Genomic DNA, 25025 nt, shown 5'->3' with positions numbered 1-25025 from the left:
CTCCATTACGACACCCGTCATTCATTCATTCATTCATTCATTCATTCATTCATTCATTCATTCATTCATTCATTCATTCATTATTTACAACATATTTTACAAAATACGAAAGCATTACTGGAAAGCATTACTATTGCAGCTGCGTTTCTTTTAAACGTTAGACCCGATCGATCTATCATTAGAAAATTTGGAGGACGCTTAAGTTTCGCCTTTCAGAGTGGAACGCGATAACATTCAAAGACCCCTGAGTGCTTCTCACGGTTCCCCGCAACTGCAGCTTATGTAACCGTAATGTTCACCGAGAAACGCTGGCGGCGGACGCTATGCACGAAGGCGAGCTTTCTGGTTCTTTTTTTTTTTTTTTGATGGTGTGCAAGGAACCGAGGGGGCCGCGCCGCTCCTACTAAGACAGACCTCAAACGTCAGCTGGAAAACGCTGTCGCGTTAAAAGGGGTCTGTGTTAGAGTTTCCGCGTAAGAGAATTATGTTTTCTCGGTATTCAAATTAAAATCTGACGCTATCATGTCTGTAGGTTGTGTGTATGTCGTACTTTACTATTTTTCTACGTATTTTTACCTTGAGCACTTCAATTAGTTCAGTAATTTCCTTGCGTCACAGGGAGGGCCTTCGCAGTTCGAAATTCCTTTTGTCGAAGCGACGTCCGACGCTGGACGCGAGATTTTCTGCGACAGGGGACCCTTAACGCTATCGCTTTAAGAACAACGGTGCGTCTTGGTCAGGCTGTCTACATCGGACGCTCTGATACTAAACCGACGCGAGATTTTTTTTTTTTCGCCCTCCCCCTCCCCCCTCCCGCCGGCTTGAATCCATATTGTTGTAAACTTGAACCTCTGGCGCCTGTTGTAATGCCGGAAACGGATGCCGGCCTGCCGTATTTTCTCAAATTGTCGTCCGCTTAGTCACTTACATATACAGCAAGACGTGGGCGTTGCTCTGTTCTAGAGAACGCTTTGTTCTCCTGTGGCGAAGTATCGTATTACTCCACATGTTAGCGACCTCCTTCTCGCTTGATGTTTTGGCTATGTGGATTTCTTCTGATATGTCTTCATAAACTGCAGCTACTTCATAAACTAGTACTACGACACAACAAAGATGCGGCTGTGCTGCCGTCGCATGCCATGCGTGCACGAAAAGAAAGATGGAAGGAAAGAAAGAAAGAAAGAAAGAAGGAAAGAAATGAAGAAAAGAAGAGCTCTAATAGGTCTATTTTATCGACAGACAAGATTAATACACGTGGCGAAGCTTCCAACGGTTTCTTTGGAAATGTTTTTCTTCAACGCGGGAAATACCGAAGCAGTGGCAATGCGGCCATGTGCTTTTTCTGCCTCCATTATTATTATTATTATTATTATTATTATTATTATTATTATTATTATTATTATTATTATTATTATTATTTGTTTTAAAAGCACGCATACAGGGGACAGAGAAGGAAATGAGGGAAGGCATAGGCGGGAAAATGCCACCGGAAGGGGCACCACCACGCCTGCCTACCCTTTAGAAAGGAGGCGATACAAACAGAAATAGAAGATAAGAAGGAGGGAGGGATAGGAAGGAGGGCATTGAGGGAAGTAAGAACAAGATGACAGATCACGTGGCCCAGAGTTAATCACCGTTAGTTTACAAGCATACAGATTGTACATACAGCTCCAACGATATCTGTCACATTATTTATCTCTGCGCTAATTGTCGCATGGCGAAGCTGTTGCATTAGCGCACGCTCTTAGTCCAGTTGGTGCATGATGAACTTAAAAAAGGGGGTACCAGCGAAACGCAAAGGAAGCGCACACAAGGAAAAGGCGTTAGACACGGACGCACACAGTTGAAAGTCCAGCATCCGTCCGTGTCTAACGACTTTTCCTTGTGCGCAGAAAAACTGCGCCTGTAGTGTCCATATAATTGCTACAACAACAACAACAACAACAACAACAACAACAAATGGCGTGTGCCTAACGTTGATTACGAAATGGAAAAATTGTACCCGATGACTAGCGAAAAGGGAAAGCGAGTGAGAAGTTTGTTAATACGCGTCTAGCCGTGTTTTCCTCCCGGTCATTTCCTTCCTCCATGCTTCCGGTAATCGATATTCTAGCCGGCGCGGCAGCTACTGTACTTCAAAACATCACGTGACCGCCGACATTTCCCGGACGTTTCCCCAGAGGGCGCTCGGTGGCGAGAACCTATTTGGCAGTGGGAAGCACCAGAGCTGCGGCATTTGCTCTTTTAACACGCACGCACGCGCACCCACGTACTGCGAGCGCCGTAGCGTGCGCACACACATGTGAGCAACGTATCGTCATAGCGCCGTTGTGGGCACGGTTGTGGGTGACGCCGCGGCAACTGGAGCGCGACGACTCCGCGTGTGGGAAGAGAGTTGCGGAGGGCCGCGGAGAGAGTGTCTAGGAGGCCGACGGGGAGACAACGCGCGTGCGTTATGCGATGCCGTGCTCCCACTGGAACCGGCTAGAACCGGCCGGCTACGCGACGCCACCGTTGCCGCAGCTGCAGTGTACTACCGCGCCGCTGACAAGGCGCGCGCACCCAGCAGGGCGTCGCCATTTAGCCTTGACCGGCGGCGTCGTCTGCTTCTCGCAGAAACAGACGGAATTACGATTGGGGGGGGAGTGGAGTTGAGAGAGCGTGCGTCGGACGACGGCGTCGAGAAGCTTCTCTTTCATCCTTCGAATCGGGCGCTCCATCATCGCGTATATAACGCTCCACTCTGTGTATAATCGTGTCCTCTCCAGATACTCAGTTATATAATCCCCGTCTGACTATCGTGCTTCTTTTGTCCCTGTATTTGTTTCTTACTTTTCTGTCCAAAGGAGCCTGACTCTTTCTTATCTTCCGCACGGGTGACCCGACTTTTCCTCGGTTTCTATTGCGCGGCGCCGTTCTCCCCTGTGGAAAGGGCGTTGCTTCCACCCGACCGTATGGTCTATACAGAGATTTCGCTTATATACGCGCGCAGATAACGCTCGACGACAAAACAAGTGGTTCAACTGAGATAGGAAAATGTTACGTAGACCCAAATGCGTTGTTCTGGACACCGCCGAATTCCGCCACGTTGTCAAATTCGACGCCTTGCCAGCGCTGATTGGCTCAGGCGGCCGCTATACGGCTCCCGTATGATTGGCCGAAAACGGCGCCAGTGCAGAATTCGACAACATGGAGGAGAGTTTGACAATCGTCCAGATCCAGAACTATACAGCTCGGTCAGAAAGGATGTGGCAACCCTGAGCCAGCTGACATCTAAGATGGTGACTTTGACAGTATGGCGGAGTTTGGCAATTTTCAGCAAACCCCGACGCCGTCCGGTGCGACACGTTGCTGTGGGGCCAGAGTTGTGCGCGTGATCTAAAAAAAAAAAAAATTGATAATCAGGAGCGTAATTTGTATAGAAGACAAATTAGGGCCGCCAAAGTAGAATCTTTTGTTTCGCGTGCGTTGCATGCATGCTAAACGGCTTCACCGTTTGTGCTAGCTGTCAAATCGTAAAGCGAGTTTTACAGCGGAACTGTGGACGAGGCATAAATGTAGGACAAGGATTTGCTCCCCCCCCTTTTTTTTTTGTCCATTGTCGGTAGTACAGCTGTTGAACTGGTTTAGACTGCATAGACTGCACTATCTCCGGCATCGGCCGACCTGGCCTCTCGGTTAAAAAAATAAAATAAAAAAAGGGCGTGTCAACCAAAGTAGACGCGAAAGAAGGCAACGTCTACAACGTCGACGTACGTGCGCGTAAAGAGAAGGAACAAAATGGAAGGGGCAAAAATGAATGAATAAGTTATCCATGAATAAAATGAATGGTCCGCAAAAAAAAAATCAAGTTCTGACAATGAACCGAAAAAAATAATGCAATTATGCAGCATTGGAACATATTTTATGTCCCTCCAGTTTCAGTACATATAATAAATACGATATGTACCATGTACTACGTCGACCTGGTCGTCTTTCGCGTCGACTTTGATTGGCACGGCTTTTTTTTTTTTTTTGTGGAGACTATAGAAATAAGGCAGCCGATTTGTCCTCAGACTCCCAAGCTGCCATTTGAACCCATGGAGTGATGCGTTTGTGGACGCATCACAAACCGTTGTCACTCGCTTGCCTCCAACATGCGCTCGCTTCCTTAGATGTCGCAGTGCTTAGTGTCGCAGTGCGTATAGGTGTTGGGCTGCTAAGCACGAGGTCGCGGGATCGAATCCACACCACGGCGGCCGCATTTCGATGGGGGGAGAAATGCGAAAGCACCTGCGTACTTAGATTTTAGGCGCAGGTTAAGAAAGCCCAGGTGGTCCGAATTATCCGGAGTCCCCCACTACGGCGTGCCTCATAATCGGGAACTGGTTTTGGCACGTAAAACCGCATTTTTTTTTAGTAGCAGTCAATTTATGGTCAATATGGGCGACGATATGAATGACGACAAGTAGATCATTTCAACGATTATATCCGCTGGTGTCATCCTTGGTAGGAGTCCACAAGAAGCTTGAAGTATTCGTGGCACTGGATCAGTTTCCGTAAAAACCTTTGGTGCCGAAAAACACGAAATGCACGTTCGCGCGAGTTGCCGCGCAACCCCGGAGAAGTCTAGTCTTAAAAGTTTTCTTTATATGCTGCCTGCGTGCAGAAACAGCTGCAAACATATATATGTTTATGCGAAAATACATATTTCTTGGCCCAGAACATACAGTAATCTAGTCTTTGTATGTGCGGAACGTCTGCCTTTCCTAACACCAACTCCCCTCTGGTATCACGTGACCTTTATGAACTACAATAAGGCACAGCGATTTTTTTCCCCGGCCAGTCGACGTCATATACCGTATGTTCCAGCTAACTTTGTAGCCAAGCCGCTCAATGATAAAAAGAGAGAGAGAGAGATTTAGTATACATGGTGCGACATGCGATCTTAAGACCTACACGGTGTTCAGTCTTCAGACCTCCGACGACTGAACACCGATCTTATAATCGATTACTTAATTAATTATAATTAATTAGTGTACCTCGTGCCACGTCATATTAATTAATTATTTTTCGTTGAACAGCTTGGCTAGCGTTAGCTGGGACCCCCTTATAGGTGCGGTCTTCATGCGCTGCTGCAGTCATTATTCGCACACTGCAAGCGGCGGGGGAGCCCAACTCCCCGACCTTGGAATCGACGTCGCGAAAAAAAAAAAAAAAGAAAAGAAGGCCAGTAATAATGCCCCCCCACCACCGAGGACAGACGCCCTTGCCTTTGAATTGAATGCTTCATTGCGTATGCGACAGTCGAACTTGACAACCTCTCCGCCTGGTGCTGCCGGCATTGCGAAACTAGAACTGTGTGTGCGTGTGTCTGAGCAGTGCGCTGCGTAGCCGCACGCCTGCGAGACTGAGGTCGCGGGTTCGATCCGTCGGCTGCGGCGCCGGCATCTCGATGGATGCGATAGTTAAGAACGCCAGTGTACGATATAATTAGGCACAGGTCAAAGGAAGTTGGGGAGTTTTGCGTGCTAACACCACGATCTGGTTAGGAGGCACACCGCAGCGGAGCACTCGGGTTATTATTTCGATCCCGAGGTCCTCTAACATGAGCCCGGTATAGACGCGTGCGTTCTTGCATTTTTAGATCTGAAGTGAAGGCGCTAAAATGACGGAGGACAAAGAACAAACACACACACGCACAGGGCGCCAGACAAAGAAGAAACACACACACGCACAGGGCGCCTGGACAAAGAAGAAACACACACACGTCATTTTAGCGCCTTCACTTCAGATCATGCTTAACCAACACGCCCAACTATCCATCCTAACGTTGCATTTTTAGCCCCTTCTAAAATGCGGCCGCGCGGGGACTTGTGATCTCGCGGCGTCGTGGTTGTGTGGCAACGCAACGCCTTAACCATCTAAAGCCATCACGGCGGGCCGTAGACGCACGTTAAAGAACCCCCAAAGGGTCGAAAATCAATCCGAAGCCCCCCCCCCCCCCCCCCCCCCCCGCTTACGACTGCGTCCCACGTAATCAGATCGTGGTTTTGGCGCGTAATATACCCCGCAATTTATCATTTTTTGTGCGAGCCTCCTCGTCGCCCTCTGCATACTCAATGCGCTGCTATGCTACAGTTGCGCGAGCTGTGTCACGTAGTTTAGAGGGCGCAGGCTAATCTAAATAAACGGCTTACATTTTTAGTCCCGCGGTCTCTGCCTCCTTTCCTTCCTTATCGCCATGCCTGTGCGCCATCACGCTAGCGCGTCAGTATAAAGTTCATCTGTGTGTGTGTATATATATATATATATATATATATATATATATATATATATATATATATATATATATATATATATATATATATATATATATATATATATATATATATATATATATATATATATATATATATATATATGGATTGGGTTTAGTTTCATATTTACTAGTAATTTTTTACCAAAGAACTAATTCTTATAATTCAGGAATAATAACTATTGTTAGTAATCGATTTGGGGTTCTCTCCAATAATTTTTATTGTTATCATATCAACCTTAATTAGTTCAATTACAGCATTAAATTTAAAGCAAATTAATAAATTATTAATATATATATATATATATATATATATATATATATATATATATATATCCGAATTCATGGAGCACGCTTATCTGTACGCACATTCTCGTTTCTTATCTCGCCCACCGCGCGAGCCGCACGCACTAAATTATGCACGCAAACACCAGCGCACCGCTTCGCCGCTCACCCACCTCCCCGCTGTCACAGCCGCCGCGGAACGACAAGGTCACGTCGCCAGTTACACGCGACCGCAAATGAATGCGCCCCGTGCGTGGCGTTGTTCGTCTTAATCGAGCATTCCTGGCGTGCCTCCCCCTCCCCCTTTTCTCTCTCTCTCTTCCCGAGCGAAGCTTCCTTATTATCTCCGTGGTTCTAAGTGGCCCCCCAAGAAACAACTTGTCCCCTCTCCCCTATCCTCCTCGAGAAACCGCAAATGTCATATCTGAGCGTACGACGCGTCGAGGCTCTGCCGCAGACAGGAAAAGGCGCTCGCCAATTATCGGAGCGATTCAGGCTGTTGCCGTAATTGCCGCGCCTTTTTTTTGTTGTTGTTGTTGTCTTCGCGATGTGTACGCGACATTCGGTGGGCGCTCGAAGGGACGGCTTGTTTATCACCGGTAGTGCGCGCTGCTATTGCGTCATCGGGCGGACATTGTTGGCTTTCGAGCTTCGTCGTCTCGGGATGCTGTCCCTCTGACGGCCTACACACAGTAAGGACACACACGACGCAGTAGAGCGTATAATACGACACAACGCCGCAAGGGGTCACTATATACACTACGCAGCAGAATGCGGCAAACGATAAGTTACCGCAAGGTGCCACGTTGGGAGAGACCTATTCTCTCTCTCTCTCTATTATTATTATTATTATTATTATTATTATTATTATTATTATTATTATTATTATTATTATTATTATTATTATTATTTAGGCGAAGCCTTCTTTGCCTCCTGCCCCTCGGTTTGGTGTACGTCGTTTCCTCGTCGGATACACTCGTGCATATTTGAGACAACTCGGGGTCACAGGGTATATGTGTGTCTCTGGGTGTCTGCCACTGCAGTAGGAGCCCGTTCTTGGTCGATCCGCGCAGAATGAATGCGCCTCTGTGACACAACAGGTGCGAAGCCTGAAATGTAATTAGATGCACCGTGTCGCGCTTCCTTGCACGTGCGTCTGTCATATCAGCATTCTTCCATTCGACAAGCTTTGCACGTCGTCTCCGTCCCCGGAACGTTGTCGACCAACAGAAGCGACGAGCATGCGCGCTTGGCATCTGCTGTACTGCTTCTACACCACGCTAACTCGGCCAAGCTTTGCGTCATTTAGAGGAGAACATTGCCTTGAACCCGCGTCTCCCCACTACATATGTCTTTTTTTTTTTTTAAAGATTTCAACATCGCAACCGAAATTGTTTTGTATAATTGATGAGCAGGAGACTACCATTCGACTTGATCGCAAGAGAGGTAAAAGAATTCTGGGGTTTTACGGGCAAAAAAAAGAAAAAAAAAGAAAAAAAGACACGTTCTAATTTCGAGGCACGCAGTGCTATAGAGGCCGCCGGGTTAATTTTGACCACCCGGGGTTCTCTTTAACGAGCGCTCGATGCACGTATGGTACACGGGCGTCCTTGCATTTCACATCCATCGAAATGCGGTCGCCGTAGTCGGGACTCGATCCCGCACCCTCGGTATTAGTATAGCGAAACGCCAGAGCCACTAAAAGCCACCAGGGCGGGTGCAAGACAGGTAACCAACCTGTAGTGCGATAATCGAACATAAATGAACTGCAGAGTAGTATAGGTATCCTACGACAGTGCTGTTGTATAAATGGACACCTTTGTTGCATTTCTTTTAGGGGACGTTAGAATGGAGTCATTTCTTCCTAGATGAGTATATTGAAGTCGGAACGATTCAGCGACTTCTGTGCTCCGAAAAACTTTCGCGGTCCGCTGTACACATTCGCCAATGGCACACAATAATGCAACTGTCTTCAAGAAGTTCCTTTTTTTTTCCAAGCCGTGACGGCCAGTAATTTCTTCGAAGTCGGAGGTCTGTAAACCTGTAATGCCATTAGTGACGACTAGCCCCGGTCGTGTGTGTGTGTGTGTGTGTGTATGTATATATATATATATATATATATATATATATATATATATATATATGCGCTATAGCAGCCTCCAACTTTCTTGTACGGTGACTTCGTTATTTCCGGACACGAGTTGTGCAGCTGACATATTTATTTATTTATTTTAAAAATACCTTACAGGCCTCAAAATGAGGCATTGATTAAGGGGGGCAGTACATAGAAAATACATAGAATATATGACATCTATAAAAGCGTAGCAGTTTACGTACTACAACCGCAAGTGCAACCGAGCTGAAAAAGAATTACTTATTTCACGATTCACTAGTAAAAAAAAAAGAATATGCGCCCTGTAGTGTGAATAATTAGACATATGAATTAGTGACGCCCCCTTTATTATCGCGCTTTATCGTGAAATCATAACGCGCTTGGCCTCTTCCAGCTGTGCACCAGCCAGAGGGTTAAAAAAAAAAACTGCACATCCAACGTGCATCTTGTACTCTGTGTGTGAAGCGGTTAATCAAATGAGTTGCCCATTTCATTCGTGCGTCTTTTTTTTTTTTTTTTGCGTGATGGAAGCAGACGCGCGTGCACGTGCTCTCGCTCGCACGTTATCTCGCAAGCACGTGATCTCGCAAGCACGTGATCTCGCAAGCACGTGATCTCGCGCACCCATGCAACAGAATGTTACACACGCGGCGATTATCGCAAAGAGCTGGATGGCGTTGTTGGCACGATAGAAGCGTACTTGCGGTTGGGGGCCTGGCGGTTATAGAGCAGTAGGCTTCTGTGCTGGAGTACCGGGATTTATATCCCACCATCGGGCAGTGTAATTGAATTGTTTTTTTTTCCGTAAGCGTGAACAAGTCGGTAAGACGACAGCACTCAGCAGCCACGCTTAATGAAGTTAGGGAGAGTTCGCACAGTAGACTTCGCTGCGATAACACGCGTTCAGCCGTCGATTCTGTTCAACCCTACACACGTCTTAATTCTAAACGACACGACTAACGTGTGTATGTGAACAAGCTCGGGAACACGACGCGACGACGGCTGAAGCCATCGCCCAGTGTAGTGGAATATGCGCCGCTGCCGCGTACGCAAGAAAGAGCGAAGAAGCAGGAAACAACGTGAAGTAATCAAGAAATAGTCCATTTGTTGTGTATTGTTGTAGTGTATAGTTCTAGTGCAATCTTGTTGTGGCGATCGTCCGTATCATATAGCCTACGTTCTCCTAACGTTCTCTCGTCCTCCAAGCAATAAACGCAATCTTTACAGCAAACAACAATAGGGTTAAGAACAAGTTGCGACATCTAATTGTAGAAAACTCAATGAAAACTCTGTTGAGCTATTGTTGAGTGCACTCGGAAAGTTTCGCTGAAAGTCAATTGAGTCGGCAATGTCTCACTAAAAGATCTGCCTGTGGTAATTAACTCGCATCGGCCACGATTGCACCTCCCTCTTTCTCTGTTCCCGCGTGCTCGCCTACAAATCTCTTCTTTCTCTCTCTCTCTCTCTCTCTCTCTCTCTGCAGCGGACGGCGATGGCCGGCGCAAGAGCTCGGCCAGCTCCGGCAGCGACGACACACGCGGCAAGTTCGGCAGCCGCATCGAGTCGCTGCTGTACTGCATCGGCTTCGCCGTCGGCATCGGCGACGTCTGGCGGTTCCCCATCCTGGTCTACCAGAATGGAGGAGGTGGGTTGTCATTATCGCTATTAATTCGCTGGCGTTAAGAACGTCAAAGTGGGATAAAGGTGTGTGTATGTGTGTGCGTGGAGTGTTGGAAGCCGGTCACGTGGCAGAGGTAGAGAGGGGACGGGAGAGCTTAGAGGAGGGAGTATGTATGTATGCATGTATGTATGCATGTATGTAATAATAATAATATTTGGGGTTTTACGTGCCAAAACCACTTTCTGATTATGAGGCACGCCGTAGTGGAGGACTCCGGAAATTTCGACCACCTGGGGTTCTTTAACGTGCACTTAAATCTAAGTACACGGGTGTTTTCGCATTTCGCCCCCATCGAAAATGCGGCCGCCGTGTGCATGTATGTATGCATGCATGTATGCATGCATGTATGCATGCATGTATGCATGCATGTGTGCATGCATGTATGCATGCATGCATGCATGCGTGCATGTATGCGTGCATGCATGCATGTGTGCATGTATGCGTGCATGCATGCATGTATGTATGTATGTATGTATGTATGTATGTATGTATGTATGTATGTATGTATGTATGTATGTATGTATGTATGTATGTATGTATGTATGTATGTATGTATGTATTCCTTTCGGATGGATACACCTTGCAAGCTCACCGGCTGGAATTCGTAAATTGCAATATGTGCCGTAACGTAATTAAGTTAATTAGTACTCTTGTTATTTATTTCAATACGTGTTTCGATTTCTCGTACTAGTACTAACGTTCTCCGCTCCGAATAATCCAGCTCAAGAAGAATTATGCTATCCTGGCACAAGCGATTTTTAGAAATTTCTTAAAACTTAATAATGATCACACAGTCGCGGTGCGTACTTTGTGAACCCACGTCGAACCCTTTTCTGCGGACAACTAAAATGTCGTCGACCTGCAGGCGGTGCAAATGCAATTGCCAACGCACGGTTCTAAAATTCCTTTGTTTGTACGTCTGCACGATGGCGCACGGCTGTTCTCTCTCCTTCGCATTAACTATTCGATTACCTGTCACCTCACCTGGCGTGTGTGTAGCGTAACACGTGCTACCGGTAGCACAACCACCATGACATCAGATGCAGTGAATATGCCGTGTACATCTGACGTACACCTGACAGCGTGTGACATCAGCTCCCACACAAGAAAATTCGCATCTGCGTAAGACTTTAGGAATAGACTTTAGTAGGCGCGTGTACACATGTGGTGAAGGGCATTGTCGATTGCATGAAAGAGCGCTGCTTCAGAAACGCTCCCACGGTTGGACGCGCCAGTCAGTCCTAACCCCACGGCCAGTGATGCCGTGGGGTTAGGACGTGCAAGAAGTGCGGCGTTTGCTAGCGCGTCCTTGAGTTCGATGAAGGCATCTTCAGCGGTGGCGTCCCGATGCAGCAAAGACGTCTTCTGTTCTTGTTGGTAAGGATGCGCTCCAGAGGCGCTACACTATGGCAGCACGGTTCCGGATAAATAGGCGGTAAAATTAACCATGTCAAGGAACATGTCGCAGCTTCGTGATCGTTGTGGGCTCGGGGAAGCCCTCGCTGCTTCGATTTCTGACGATAGTGGGCGAATGCCACTGGCATCCAGGTGGTGTCCTAGAAACTCCAACTTGACACTAAACTCGCTTTTGGAGACGTTTATGTCGATGCCGTGGTCAGGTAGCTGTCGGAGCAAAAGTCGTAGATGTTGTAAATGCTCTTCGACGGCTTTGCTGGCTACCAAGTCGCCGACGTAGGCGAAGGCGAAGGGTAGCCCACGCGTTACCGTACCAATAAAACGTTGCAACGACCACGGCCGGCGTTCCTGAGACCAAATGGCATTCGCAGAAACTCGACGAGTCCGAATGGCGTTGTAATGGCCGTTTTAGGCATTTCTTGCTCATCCACGGGACTTAGGTGGCAAGCGCGGACAAGGTAAATCTTTGAAAAGATGTTGGTGCCGTGCAGAGCGACGGTAAAATCGTGTAGTTGGGGCAAAGGGCGCCGATACGGAATAGCTTTAGTATTGCGACATCTGCAATCTCCAAAAGGCCTCCAGTCACCCGATTTCTTAGGCATCATGTGGAGTGGAGCTGCCCACTTAAAGAGTGGACTGCCGAATATTGTGTAATTCCAACATGGTGCTCAACCTCTGCAGATGCAACTTCGAGCTTGTCCGCAGCATGCCGCGTGGCCGGGAGAATGCAGGAGGTCCGGATGATGTGGTGCCGTACATCGTGGCACAAGGGTTCTTTCTTTCTCCGGTTGGGTGGTGCGGCGATTTCGGGAAATTCTCGTAACAAAGACGGGAAAGGTCCATTGGAAACCGTATCGCAAGAGAGTGCTAAATCTGTGGTTTCGGGCGCAGCAATGCCTTGTACAGCGATAAGTTGCCGCGTCGAGGGTACGTTGTCGTTTGACGTGTACAATGAGGCCATGGTCGGCGAGAAAATCAGCACCGATAATGGCGGAACTGATGTCAGCAACCATGGAGTACCATGGGAACGCTCTTCGCAGGCACAGGTTAAGTGAGAGCGAGCGTTGTCGAAATACCGTAGTTCGAGTTCCATTCACGGCTTGCAAGTGCAGAATGGGAGCAGCCGTGCGATCCGCTCGTGTAGCAGATATAGAATGCTGACCTGTGCACCCGTGTCGAACGGGAAGCGTTGCACAGTGACATCATCCATGACGTAGAAGAGGCGACATATAGGGAGGGGCCGTGACCGCTCGTCGCCGTTGGCGGTCGGCCATACGGTTTCCCAACTAAGTCCAAGGAAGAAGGCAAGCGGCGTGCCCGCTCACCAAAACGGCGGTGATATGCAGCAGATGGCTGGCTGATCTGCTGCAGTGTAAGCGCTGGTGCTCGCTGGATGGACCGCGTTGACGAGATGGAGATCGGCGATGACAACGGGAACGAGGAGGAACCTTCCTACGAGTGGTCGCAACCAGGATCTCGCCCAGCCTGAGAGAGAGATGCAAATGAGAGAAAGGCAAGGGAGAAAGGCAGAGAGTTAAAACCTCCGGTTTGCTACTCTGCACAGTCTACCGCACAGCTGAGTAACAGGGAACGCTGTCGATACTGTCTCTTGCCGGTTTGGAGCTGAATAAAGCGCAGTGTGCGACGCGCTGACGCCGGCATAACAGCTGCAACCAGCGGAAGCGGATCGGCAACTTCCGTCACCTTGTCGGCCAATGCAGCGAGCTCTGACGGATCCTGGCTTGAAGCAGTGGCCAGCAGCAACTGGACTTGGGTGGCCAAGAGCTGAAGAAATAGCTCACGTACGACGGCGTTGACCGTGGCGGAAGCGCGTGGGCCGAGAAGGTTAAGACATTCGGCGCATGTAGCTGGCTTGGGCGCTGATTGCCCGGCTGTTTGAATGAACGTAGCTGCTGTATTCGTGAGCGTTCCGGCGTAGCTGTACGATCCAGTATAGCGGCCCTGATTGCATCACAAGGCGACGGTGGGAGAAGTTGTGCGCGAACGAAAGGAAGGGTCAGCAATCTCGCAGATGACGGCCTCTGGGAGCGCGTCCTCCACAAGGAGATACTTGCGCGTCTGTGACGTTATCCACAAGAGTCCGAAACAGGCCGCTGCTTGGTTGAACCACGCCGCGGCGTTCCGCTGCCAAAATTATTGGAGGCCGATGACGGAAGCGGTACTCTCAGCGGTTACTGGGTTAGTCGCGAGGCTTTCTGGCGTTCGTTGTCTCTGTTCGAAATGATTCCACTTCACTTTTGTGTGGCGCGTTATTACTATATGCCACAAGTTGAGCGTTGACCCACACGTCCACGGTCACCAATTGTGTAGAGCACATGAGGAAGAGACAACTAGACGTTGTTCCAGCTTAGTTTGGTTTGGCCTGGAGCCTACGGATATGGCTCAACCCACTACGGGGTTCCAGCACCGGAGCGCAAACCCAACTGATCTATTTATTTCTTCGGTTACCAGCCAACTAAGCTCCTGCGCCGCTCGTACCACCGCGTGACCTCGTCTTCTTTCCTATATAGGCGATCGCGGCTATGTCGCTGGCGCTCTGTCATGGCGAATGGCCGACTGCGCGCGGATGTGGCAGCCGCAACCGAGATATTGTCGTCGAGAGCACTGGGCCAAAGCAGCTGTTGTCGGAAGTACAGTGAATACAGAAAAAAAAAGCATGAAAACACGAGTCTACTCGTAGCACTACAACAGAACGAGTCTATTAATTTGCGACACACCGCCTGTGGCAAATTCGAGACTGCGTATACGATGTCCCAGATAACATTAGATAAACCTGCTTAACTGAAGTAGAAAAACACGATGCAAGATAAAATAATAAGACGTGCGGTGTTCGGTCGGCAGACATCTGATGACCAAACTCTGTAAATATTGAAATTGTGTCTTGCACGCTGTTTTTTCTTTTCATTTGTGATTCGTTGAACGGGTTGGCTAAAGCTGGGCTAAAGAGTGGCGCGTATATCCGTGGGATTGGGCAAGAACCGTGTAGTTCGAAATAAAAGAATGAAGAAATGCAGACCAATTAAAACAATATTTGGTCAAGTTGATCAGAATAAGACATAGATTGTGCATACTGGTTTTATGGAAATTAAAGATTAAATGAAAGCAAGAATACACTAGGGTGGAAAGAAAATGAAACTTTTGGGTTGAAATATCACTGATCCTCCAAGAAAATACCGAATGGCAGTGCCAACCTTACCGTCGCTGTGCCCAACCTTACCTCCGCCTCCAAGGATTAGTAAATTTTGAGCACTATAATCTAGGAAGGCGTGACGGTGGTTCTAAGGTTCTCTTTCGCAACTTGTAATATCATTGACACGCAACGAAAGAATTACCTCTTGTCTCATCTTCCCCACAAGACGAACAATTCGGCGAAAGTGCCAGACCATCCTTGTCTTGTCTTGTGTCCCAGACAGTGGCGCATAACCACTATGGGGGATTGGCAAAGAAGCAGGCGGTTTTTTCGTATGCTTAGAAGTAAAGCCAGACTAGATTTAAATAGGGGAGCGTGGGACTAGAACTGTAATTTAGACGTGTGATGAAAAATATTAAGAATTTTGATAAAATAAGTTAACGTACTTGTTGTCGTTGTTGCCTCTTCTTTTTTCTATGTATCTCACCGTTTTAATATTGCGCATCTCAAGGAAGATGTCATGGGCGCAGGAACGGACGACGCACTTACTCCTGTAATAAGGCAGACATCACTCATGTCGAGCTTTCGGCCATACGCATGATTTGGTACGGGGCATTCAAAAGCGCAAACGTCCTCGAAATACGCGCAAATGACTTGTGGTATTGCTTTATTCAACCTCGCCGTTAACTATCATCATCATCACTATACAAGACGAAGACGACGACAGCCTCGCGTCTCGCGAGTCACGTGCAGCCGGTGCAGCGCGTGGGGCACGGAACAGAATCGCTGCGTTGGACGCCCCATACCGTTGCTCAGGCTCGATTCGATTCTTTAGCGATCACCTCTCAATCCCCAGACGAGGCTAGGCATCGCCTCCGCTCTGCCGAGAGCCAGCACTGGCGCACCAGTCTACGCGTACCCCACCTGCCACCGGCGACTCCGGTCCCTCGTCCTGCGAAGGACCATGGAAGATTCCACAACGGATGCCGTCACTTCGCGCGCACAGCGCAACGCAGCTCGGAGGGCCGCGGAAGAGGAGTCCACCTTGCGCTACCGGCTGCGCCATCAGAACTTCTGCCTCGTGGTCCTCCTGCTCGTCGCCGTTCTCACGGTGACGAGCGCCTGCGGAGCCATCGTCTACGCCGTGGTCGAGCACTTCTGGACGTCCCTGGAAGACCTTGACCAAACTGCGCGCTCCGCGGACTCCGGCGCTTCTCCGGCCGGAGGCAGCAGCTTGGTGTTCGGGTCTCCCGCCGCCGAGGTCGTCATGCAGCGACTGCCAGACGCCAAGGAAACGAGCGGCGGCGTTGTCTTCTGCTTCGTCAACCACAGCGTCTCTTCTGGGTCCCCGCACCGGTTCTACGTGGACAACGCGACGGCCGCCCTCTGCGACGCGCTCGTCTTCGTCTCCGTCGCCCTGCTGCCCGCGGTGAGCGGACTGGCCTTCAGGCGACCGACCAGCGACGCCGAAGCGCTCCAGGTCTTGGTCTCCCTCGCCGGATCGTCGTCAGCAGCGTGGGCTTGCGTGGGCGGCGAGTCCTCGGACAGCGGCGACTTCGAGTGGCTGATGGCCGAGCGCAAGTCGAGGGCGGCCTTCGTCCACAACGCCGCGGCCTGGTCGCGCCGCGTGGGCGTCGCGGGCCTGCTGCTCTACTGGAAGTACCCGCCCCGCCAATGCCGCTCCATCTACAACACTTTCGTCAACACCATGCACAGCGCGTTCGAGAGGGACTCGCTTCGCCTGAGCGTGGTGGTGCCCTGGGCCACGACCGCGCGCCTGGATGGCTACGACGTCCGGTCGCTGTACGGCCACCTGGACTTCGTCGTGGTGGACACGCACCGCACGGTGGACCCGCGCACGTTCCCGGTGACCACGTGCCAGACCCCCATGCGCGCGGCGTTCAGGGCGCGGCGCCACGGACAGGCCGGCCTGTCCTCGGTGCTCGACGACCTGTCGATGGACGCCGAGCACTTCCTCAACAAGACGGTGCTGAGCGTCTCCCTGTCGGCCGTCACGTTCACCCTCAGACGGCCGTGGGTGAGACGCGCGCGACCCGGAATGAGCGCCGCGGGTCCCGGCCGCCCCTTCGGCCGCACCAACCTGCCGGGCCTGGCCAGCTACTACGACGTGGCGTGGGCGCTCTCCCAGAACGCGTCGTGGCGGCGGGAGACGCACGCGTTCTCTCGCTGCTCGCTGGTGCGCCTGGGAGACCAGTGGTTGGGAGTCGAGGACCGCGGCAGCTTGCGCTCCAAGAAGTCGGCTGTCCGCAGGACGGCGGGGCTGGCCGTCTGGGACCTCCCCATGGACGACTTCGCCGGCGAGCTGGGGCCCGCCTGGCCTCTGCTTCGCGCTGCCCACGAAGTGGTGCACGGCTGATGCCCCAGCGCGCAGGCCTGATGCCATTGACGGGTGCCTGCTGGAACGGCAGCCGAGCCGACGTGCCTTCGGGCTACGGTGCGACGCCGCTCCACCCGTCAACGATTTTTATTATTTTGTTGAAATGTTACCCACCTTCAGGCAAGAGCGAATTAAAATGAAATTATTATCGAATTGTTGTCGAAATTCTTCTCGTATGTTCTAGCGCGCCGTTCGATCTCCGGTATAGCCCGTGCCCATTTGTCATGTCGAAGTGACAAGCTGCGCATCTTTCCAGCAGCGTGCCGTAGCTGAGCACTTCGGAAGCACGCCGCAGAGAATGTGGGTCGTAGTAAAGGAGGAGCTTTCCCGGCACGCAATACACCAACCCTGACTTGGCAGATTTTATATCTATGAAACCACGGACATGATGCCAAGAAGATTCTGGTACAATGTTGCATTGCATGTAGAAGATTGTGTATACTCGCCCTGTGGCCAAGCAAGTGGCTCAAACAATTGCTTACTGAATTTCAAGAGGCGCTGGCACGGCGAGTGGTAATAATGTCCGCTGCTTAAGGCCGCAGCCAGGACTTATTTAGGTGAAAGCCTTAAGTTGGTACTTGCAATGGCTCATAGCCAAAATAATGCGGCGTCTGGTTGCCGTTGCCTCAAAACATGGCTCGCACCCACGGGTGGGGGGGGATCGGCCACTTTAGGTTAATTGAAAAGAGCATCTAACACAATACCATAGGGGTGGAGGCAACCACTTACACCAACCCCTGAGGCAACTAAATGCTAATAGAACTTTGTAGAGGGCCTTTACATAAATTTAGGATAAAAGGAAAATAAACCAAAATGTCCCACAGTCGGCACCCTGGCAGCGAAACGTTCCTGACGCTCCAATGAACTTGTGTGTAGCAGTAATGATTGAGCCATGTCTTGTGCCTAATTGACAGGCACCAAAGGTCAAAATGTTTTGTGTAGTAAGCGCTAACCCCAGGTTACTAGTTGGAAATACGAGCGACATTCTGCGGAGGCGAGAAATAAACAAGTGCCGCATTGTTTCCGGCTCATTGCAAAGAGCAGATATTGGTTATGGATAAACCGGATCTATGAGGGTAAAAAAAATTAGGCGGGGAACTCTGCAACGGAAGCGTGATAAGGTCACCTTGCACTATCGTGAAAGGAATTTGCTTGTGTTCCACCGGAAATTTAGATGTCGAAAATCATCTGCAAAAAGTAGAGATGATTCATAACAATTTAGAAATAAAAGGCCTGTAAGTCTAGCGCGTGTTATAAAAGAGAAATCAGAAGTAATATTTAAGACCGGGTTATTTAGTGACGATGATGCGAGCGAGTCAGCTGATTTATATAAAAAGATATTTGACCGGGGACCCAGACAAAGCGGATTTCAGGCAAATTCTCCGGTGCAAGAGCCGGAAAATATACTCAGCAGGTGCGGCCGATTATTAGAAGTTGAATGCGTACAAACCGAAACCGCATCGTTAGCAATTATTGCTCTAGATTTCTGTGGATCCAATCTTCTGATGTCCAGAATAATTGCAAGAAATTCTGCTAGAAATATTGGGGCAAGCGAGACGAAGAGGAAAGGACCGGTGAAGCTGTTTTGAAAAGATGCCAACTCCGGCCTTCTCTAAATTGTGTGTTGCATCCGCAGAAAAAAACCAGTGAGACGGAAATTGATTCAGATGATCTTGAAGGAGACCTTCAAGTATGTGTGCGCAGGAGCAACTTTTGCGTGTTCTGGAAAATTATCATGAAAAATCAGTCTCACGTTTAACGATTTAGTTTTTGGAGAAATTAAGGCACGTTAGCCGAACATGAAGTTTTGATATCAGCGTCTGAACGAAAACTACTTGTGGTTGTCGATAACGCCGCCAACGTGTTCTGAAAGTTGTGTCGGCAGAATTGGTGAAAGCGGAAGGCAAACGAGAGAGAGAGAGAGAGAGAGAGAGAGAGAGAGAGATGCATCGTAAAGCTTCAGAAAAGGCAGGACTTCAAGTTGCTTAAATCTGGACTCAAGCGGAAGAATTCCAGCCTCCAGATTAAGCACATGGTTGGTCACAAAACTTGACAGGCCAAGACAAAGTCGCAGCGCTTGATTTTATATTAATATTAAAGGTCTTAGCTTGCATGCTGCACATCCTGAAAAGAGAACACAGCGAAATTCGAGAATAGAGCAGACGTAAAGTTTATCAATCATCAGCAGCCTATAGGCCAACGCATACCCATGTTTTCATTACTGAAACGGCGCAGCAATCTCATTGCACGTTCTCCTTTGCTAGCATTAATTTGTTTCGATTTGCTGCTGCCAGTTTATCGTGCCGTCGTATGTTATCCCTTAGTACTTTAAAGCTGCAAGTTGCGGTATCGGCTCATTTCGGTAATGAAGAGAAATGAAGACGGGATTTGACAATGGAAACACAAGTAACGAGCACAGGATTTCTTCACGTTAAGGGAAAAAGATAGTCCGTTCAGCCAAGACTCGAGTGCAGACAAACAAGATTGGAAAATTTGGTGTAACACATTGATATCCCGTGATGAGTAAAAAAAAAAATGCGATGACATCAGCATAGAGATAGAGTTGCACATCCTGTTGAACTGGGACTGGAGATAACAAAGTATTAAGCAAAAGCGGAGAAAGAACAGATCACTGTGGTAGGCCTTTGTCTGTTTGTATGTGCCCGATGTAACCAAACCCTTGAAACAAAAAAATTGTCTATTGGAAACGAACTCTTCTATTCATAGTGCAAAGAAAGGGTATAAGCCGTGCAGACACGGACAGAAGCGAAGTGGACAACACGAACGCCGCTTGAAATTATGAATCCTTACCAACTAGCTCAGCTTTCTGTCTTTGTAATCTTCTATCCAGCCCACTATATAGTCTGGAACAGCGCAGCTCGCTAATCTAGAAATTAATATTGCATGCTGGACACAGTCATATGCTTTTGCAGTATCTAAAGTTACCAAACTGATACATCTCCTCATAGTCCTGCGAGTGGATTACGGCTTTCTAAATCAACATAAGCTGACCACATGGAATATTGAGGACTATATCCTATTTGTCTCGAGCACAGAATACTCTGGGAATAAGCGAGTTCATTGTGCCGGACATGAATTGCTTTTTTTTTTATTGTTGTGACTAGATTCGGTGAAAGGGCAATTGACTGAATGTTGTCCAAGACATATCCAAGGTTCTGATGTTTAAGCACAATCACAATTTTTTTTTTTAAATTTTCCAAGAACCTGGGATCCATGTACATTGAAGTGAACAGCTAAATATATACGAAAGCTCATTAAGGAAAGAGTTAAATACTAGTTTAATCATAGCTCCAGTCAAACGGTCTTGTCCTGGAGCCGATTCATGTGCAGTTCAGATGACATCGGGTAATTCCGTCATGGCTACTTCTACAAACTCAGATGCCCAACTAATAAACCTCCTAGGTCTAGGAGACTGCGAAGGAAAGCGTGCTTCAAACCCTTTTGCGATAACATCCAATAAATCCGCCGTTTCTTTGGGGGATAGAACAGGAGAATGCGACCACACGGACTGTAGGAGAAACTTTTTGCTTCGTAATAACCTAAAAAGTGCCGATTTTTTTCTCGTTTTGACAAAAATGAATGCAGTCAGTTTCTTTTTGTTCATCTTTAGCCGATGCCACAGTTCTTTTAAACAGAGCTGCATAGAACTTATAGTCAATCCAATTTTTCGGTGAACGATTATGTTGGGCACTTTTAAGCGCTGCTTTGCTTCGCCTATAAGCCCGTGCACGTGCTTCGTTCCACCAAGATGAGTTTGACGGCGAGCTTCCAGACATAACCCTAAACTCAGCGGGATAGATCGCAGAATTTAAAAGCGAAACCACCGAATCAGCCCTCTTCTGTTCATCCGAAATGGTCAGCGATGATACCCCCGAATTTATAGCTGACTTCTAAGTTTTATAATTGATAAGCCGTCTTCTTCGTACAGTTGTAGCCTGACGTGAAAGCACAATTTCAAATGCCATGCGTTAATGATCGCTATACTCCTTCCATGGTCATAGGTGTCCCACGATGAAATAGACATCAGAGCAGAAGAAAAAAAGAAGGTCTAATGCTGACGAGAATGGGCCACCTTGAAAACTAATGCGACCTGAATTGTGACATTGAAAATTGTTACCATTTAGCCAATTCCACAACCTCTTTGCACAAACATTCGGTTTCGTTCCCCAATAAGTGTGGCAACAATTAATATCTCCAGCCAGGAGCATTGCATTTGAACAAGTTCGGGACGGCGAGTCCAGGTGACCAGTGCACTTTACTCCGTTCGGGAAGTAGCCATTAACCAATGTAAACGCAGCGCAACCAGACAGTAACAAATCTAATCCTGAAAGTTCGCAGTCTGAACACACGCGTTCAAAGGAGACAGTTACCTTACGAGACATTTTTGGATGAAGCTATTGCTAGCAGCCCTCCGCGTCTACCAGGGCGATCTAAACGACATGGATGGATGGATACAACTTTCTTGTACGTGCGGCAAGGTTTAGCGCGGCCCGGGCTCAGGTCTTCCACGGGGGAATGTCAAGGCCCTGCCTCAACGCCGCCTCACTGGCTTGCTGGACTGCCCACGTCTGGATTCCGAGGTCTGCGTTGCGCAGAGCGGCGGCCCACCTCGACGACAGGCTCTCCGGAGCAACTGCCATCCTTCCTATATCTACACTGCACTCCCACAGCATGTGTTTGAGTGTTGCTGGTCCTTGTTCTAAAATTATTAATAACAAATCGCTGATGTGACGAGAGCCATGATTCTTGAAAGAAAATAACATCCAGAATTAGATTATCAACTAGGTAAAGAAGGTCAACGTAACCAGAGGATACAGAGATGCAATGCCATTGAAGAAATCTTACGGATGCTATGGTGATCTAGTAGTATGAATATTTCCGCCGCAAAACGCAACGCATCCTGCTCGTGGTGTTCACTGTTTTTTAAACTTTTTCCGCCTTAGATTCGGGAGTATCAGTGGGAGACAGTGGGGAACTGTTTCGTATATTGCTGATTGTTCCAAGCCTCATATTTCCAAATGAGTGGCTGGGTGGTCCTGCAGTCCCTGATAGCGGAGTACACAGGGAGATATCATGCTGAATTTCTGTCTGGCTGTCAAAGTTTGTTTCACTTGAACGTTCAGCAGAAATACTAATTAAAGTGGGCGCAGCAGCATCAGAGTGCGATTTCTGTTGAATTTGACAGTTAGCATATCGGTAATGCCTTCGGCAAACGTGTTCAATAGTTGCTCCAGAACTATTGGCATTGACTTGTGGATAGCTGAGGCTACTACCGCCAAAACTGTGGCTCCCAGAGATAAGGACCGACGGGATGCAGCGTATGCGTAACCGACACCACGCTCTTCAATTTCTGCTAGTGCTAGTGTGGAACAATGGCGTTTTTTTCCGCAATCTCAAGCGCCTGAATCTCACGGCCTCGCGCGGGACAGTTACTATCCGTAACACTGTGTGCTCCTTCGCACAAGCAACACGTTGGTGCAGCTACGTCACAGGCTGGTGCGCAGTGAGAGTCGCCACAGTTGCAGCATCTCACTGAAGATCTACAGGCATACGCCCTGCGCCCATATCTCCAGCAGTTTTGGCACTGCAGTCGTCTAGGTGTCAACGTCTCAACGCGGAATAAATACGGCCACGCCTTCATCTCAGACGGGTGCGTTCAAGGGTCACTAAAGGGAAACAATAAATCAGTTTAGACTAATGGAGCATTGTTTGAGAACCCTGCAGGCAGTCATTTCAAAAAAGTAGTTTGATTATTAGATGATAAAACGAAGGTCCAAGTATCAGTATTTGAATTTCGCGCCGAAACCCCAGCGCCGGTACGTCGTCAGGGATTCCAAAGTACGTTTTTTCATTTGGGCCGCGTCGGCTGAATAAAGGTTCCCGAAACTTGCCATGTGTAATATTTGGTTCCTTTAAAACACAATGTAGTCAATCTGAACCGCTATATATATTTAGTAGGCCCCAGAAGATGCCATCAAAATCTAAGACGTCACAGCCCCCAGGTGCGGGAACTTAAGTAGGCGTCGCCACCCGTATTTCGTTCTTGCGCTTTTTCTGGCTTACCAAACGTCTTATCGTTGTAAGAGTGGTGTATTTGGTGTTGTAGAACGGTAATTTACTGACGCAGAAGAAATCATTTTTCACTTTAGTGTCCCTTTAAACCGGGGAACAAGACAGTAACGCTCTCAGTTGAAACTCGCTTACCACCCACTGGCCTTATTGCATTTGTAGACAAAAACAACACCAGCGGGGGAAAGCATCTTCAAGAAGGCCTCAGGTGTGATAATGGTCGGTGCCCCACACCCAATGCTCTTCACGCATGCGGGATGAGGAGGCACACTGAGCATTAGACGACTTACACAGAACGCCATCTTGCCAAGACGTCTCACCACCGTGATGTCGATGAAATGTTCCGTTACAGCACGCATCTCTTCCTGGAAACTTTCCCATCCATTCAGCCGACTGGATCTAACATCTCTGATAACGAGCGCTACTAGCAAGGTATTCACTCCGTTGCGAAGGAAGCACTCCAGTGGAACCGACTCAGCTGGACGGCTAGCTGACCAGAGCAAGCCCAGGCCGGGCCCGGAGACCGGCATCAATGGTCCATAGAAAGAAAAGGAAGGAAAAAAAAAACAGCCTGTAGAAGTAACAAAGCACTACAATAGGTTAAAGTGTGGCCAATCCCTTCTCGGACACGAAACAAGAGGAAGCGAGTAAGATGTAGAGCCTAAAGACGCTGTTTGCTTTGGTTTGATGCCTACGGATATAGCTCAACCAACTACGGGGGATCGGCCATGAATCGGACGGCAGTTGGTAAAAAAAGGAAGAATACTTAAATAGAGAGAGAGAGAGAGAGAGAGAGAGAGAGAGAGAGAGAGAGAGAGAGAGAGAGAGAGAGAGAGAGAGAGAGAGAGAGAAACGAAGTATTCATGTTATACTTCCTGATGTCGGCTGTCTTACGCTTGTTGATTAACTTGGAAAGTTCTGCCAGTTCTATTCTAGCTGTAGGGTTGGAGGCTTTCATAGATTGGCGTTTCTTAATCAGATATTTCGTCTCCTGCTATAGCTTACTGGTATCCTGTATAACGAACTTACGACCGACTTCTATTACGCACTCCTTAATGATGCCCATAAGGTTGTCGCTGATTGCTTCAACACTAAGGTCCTCTTCATGAGTTAAAGCTAAATGCCTGTTCTGCAGCTTGATCCGGAATTCCTCTATTTTCCCTCTTACCGCAAACTCATTGATTGGCTTCTCATGTACTAGTTTCTTCCGTTGCCTCCTCAAGTCTATGCTAATTCGAGACCTTACCATCGTATGGTCACTGCAGCGCACCTTGCCGAGCACGTCCAGATCTTGTATGATGCCGGGGCTAGCGCAGAGTATGCAGTCTATTTCATTTTTAGTCTCGCCATTCGGGCTCCTCCACGTCTACTTTCGGCTATCCCGCTTGCGGAAGAAGGTATTCATTATCCGCATATCATTCCGTTCTGCGAACTCTACTAATGACTCTCCCCGGCTATTCCTAGAACCTATGCCATATTCCCCCACTGACTTGTCTCCAGCCTGCTTCTTGCCTACCCTGGCATTGAAGTCGCCCACCAGTATTTTGTTTTGACTTTAGCCATCGCCGATTCCACGTCTTCATAGAAGCTTTC

General features: G+C 48.5%; 1 protein-coding gene across 1 annotated transcript in view; it reads left to right on the top strand.

Moving 5' to 3' along the window:
- Nucleotides 1-25025, top strand: part of LOC142557291 (sodium-dependent proline transporter-like) — a 105178-nt gene that overhangs the window by 42506 nt on the left and 37647 nt on the right. Inside the window, exon 2 of the mRNA XM_075669015.1 lies at nt 10180-10341. Within this exon, the coding sequence (XP_075525130.1) occupies nt 10180-10341 (162 nt within the window). The remainder of the gene's footprint in view (nt 1-10179; nt 10342-25025) is intronic.

This window comes from Dermacentor variabilis, chromosome 9, assembly GCF_050947875.1.
Source record: "Dermacentor variabilis isolate Ectoservices chromosome 9, ASM5094787v1, whole genome shotgun sequence".
Classification (NCBI taxonomy): domain Eukaryota; kingdom Metazoa; phylum Arthropoda; class Arachnida; order Ixodida; family Ixodidae; genus Dermacentor; species Dermacentor variabilis.
Note: the sequence above shows the minus strand (reverse complement) of the source record. Positions and strands in the feature narration are given on the sequence as shown.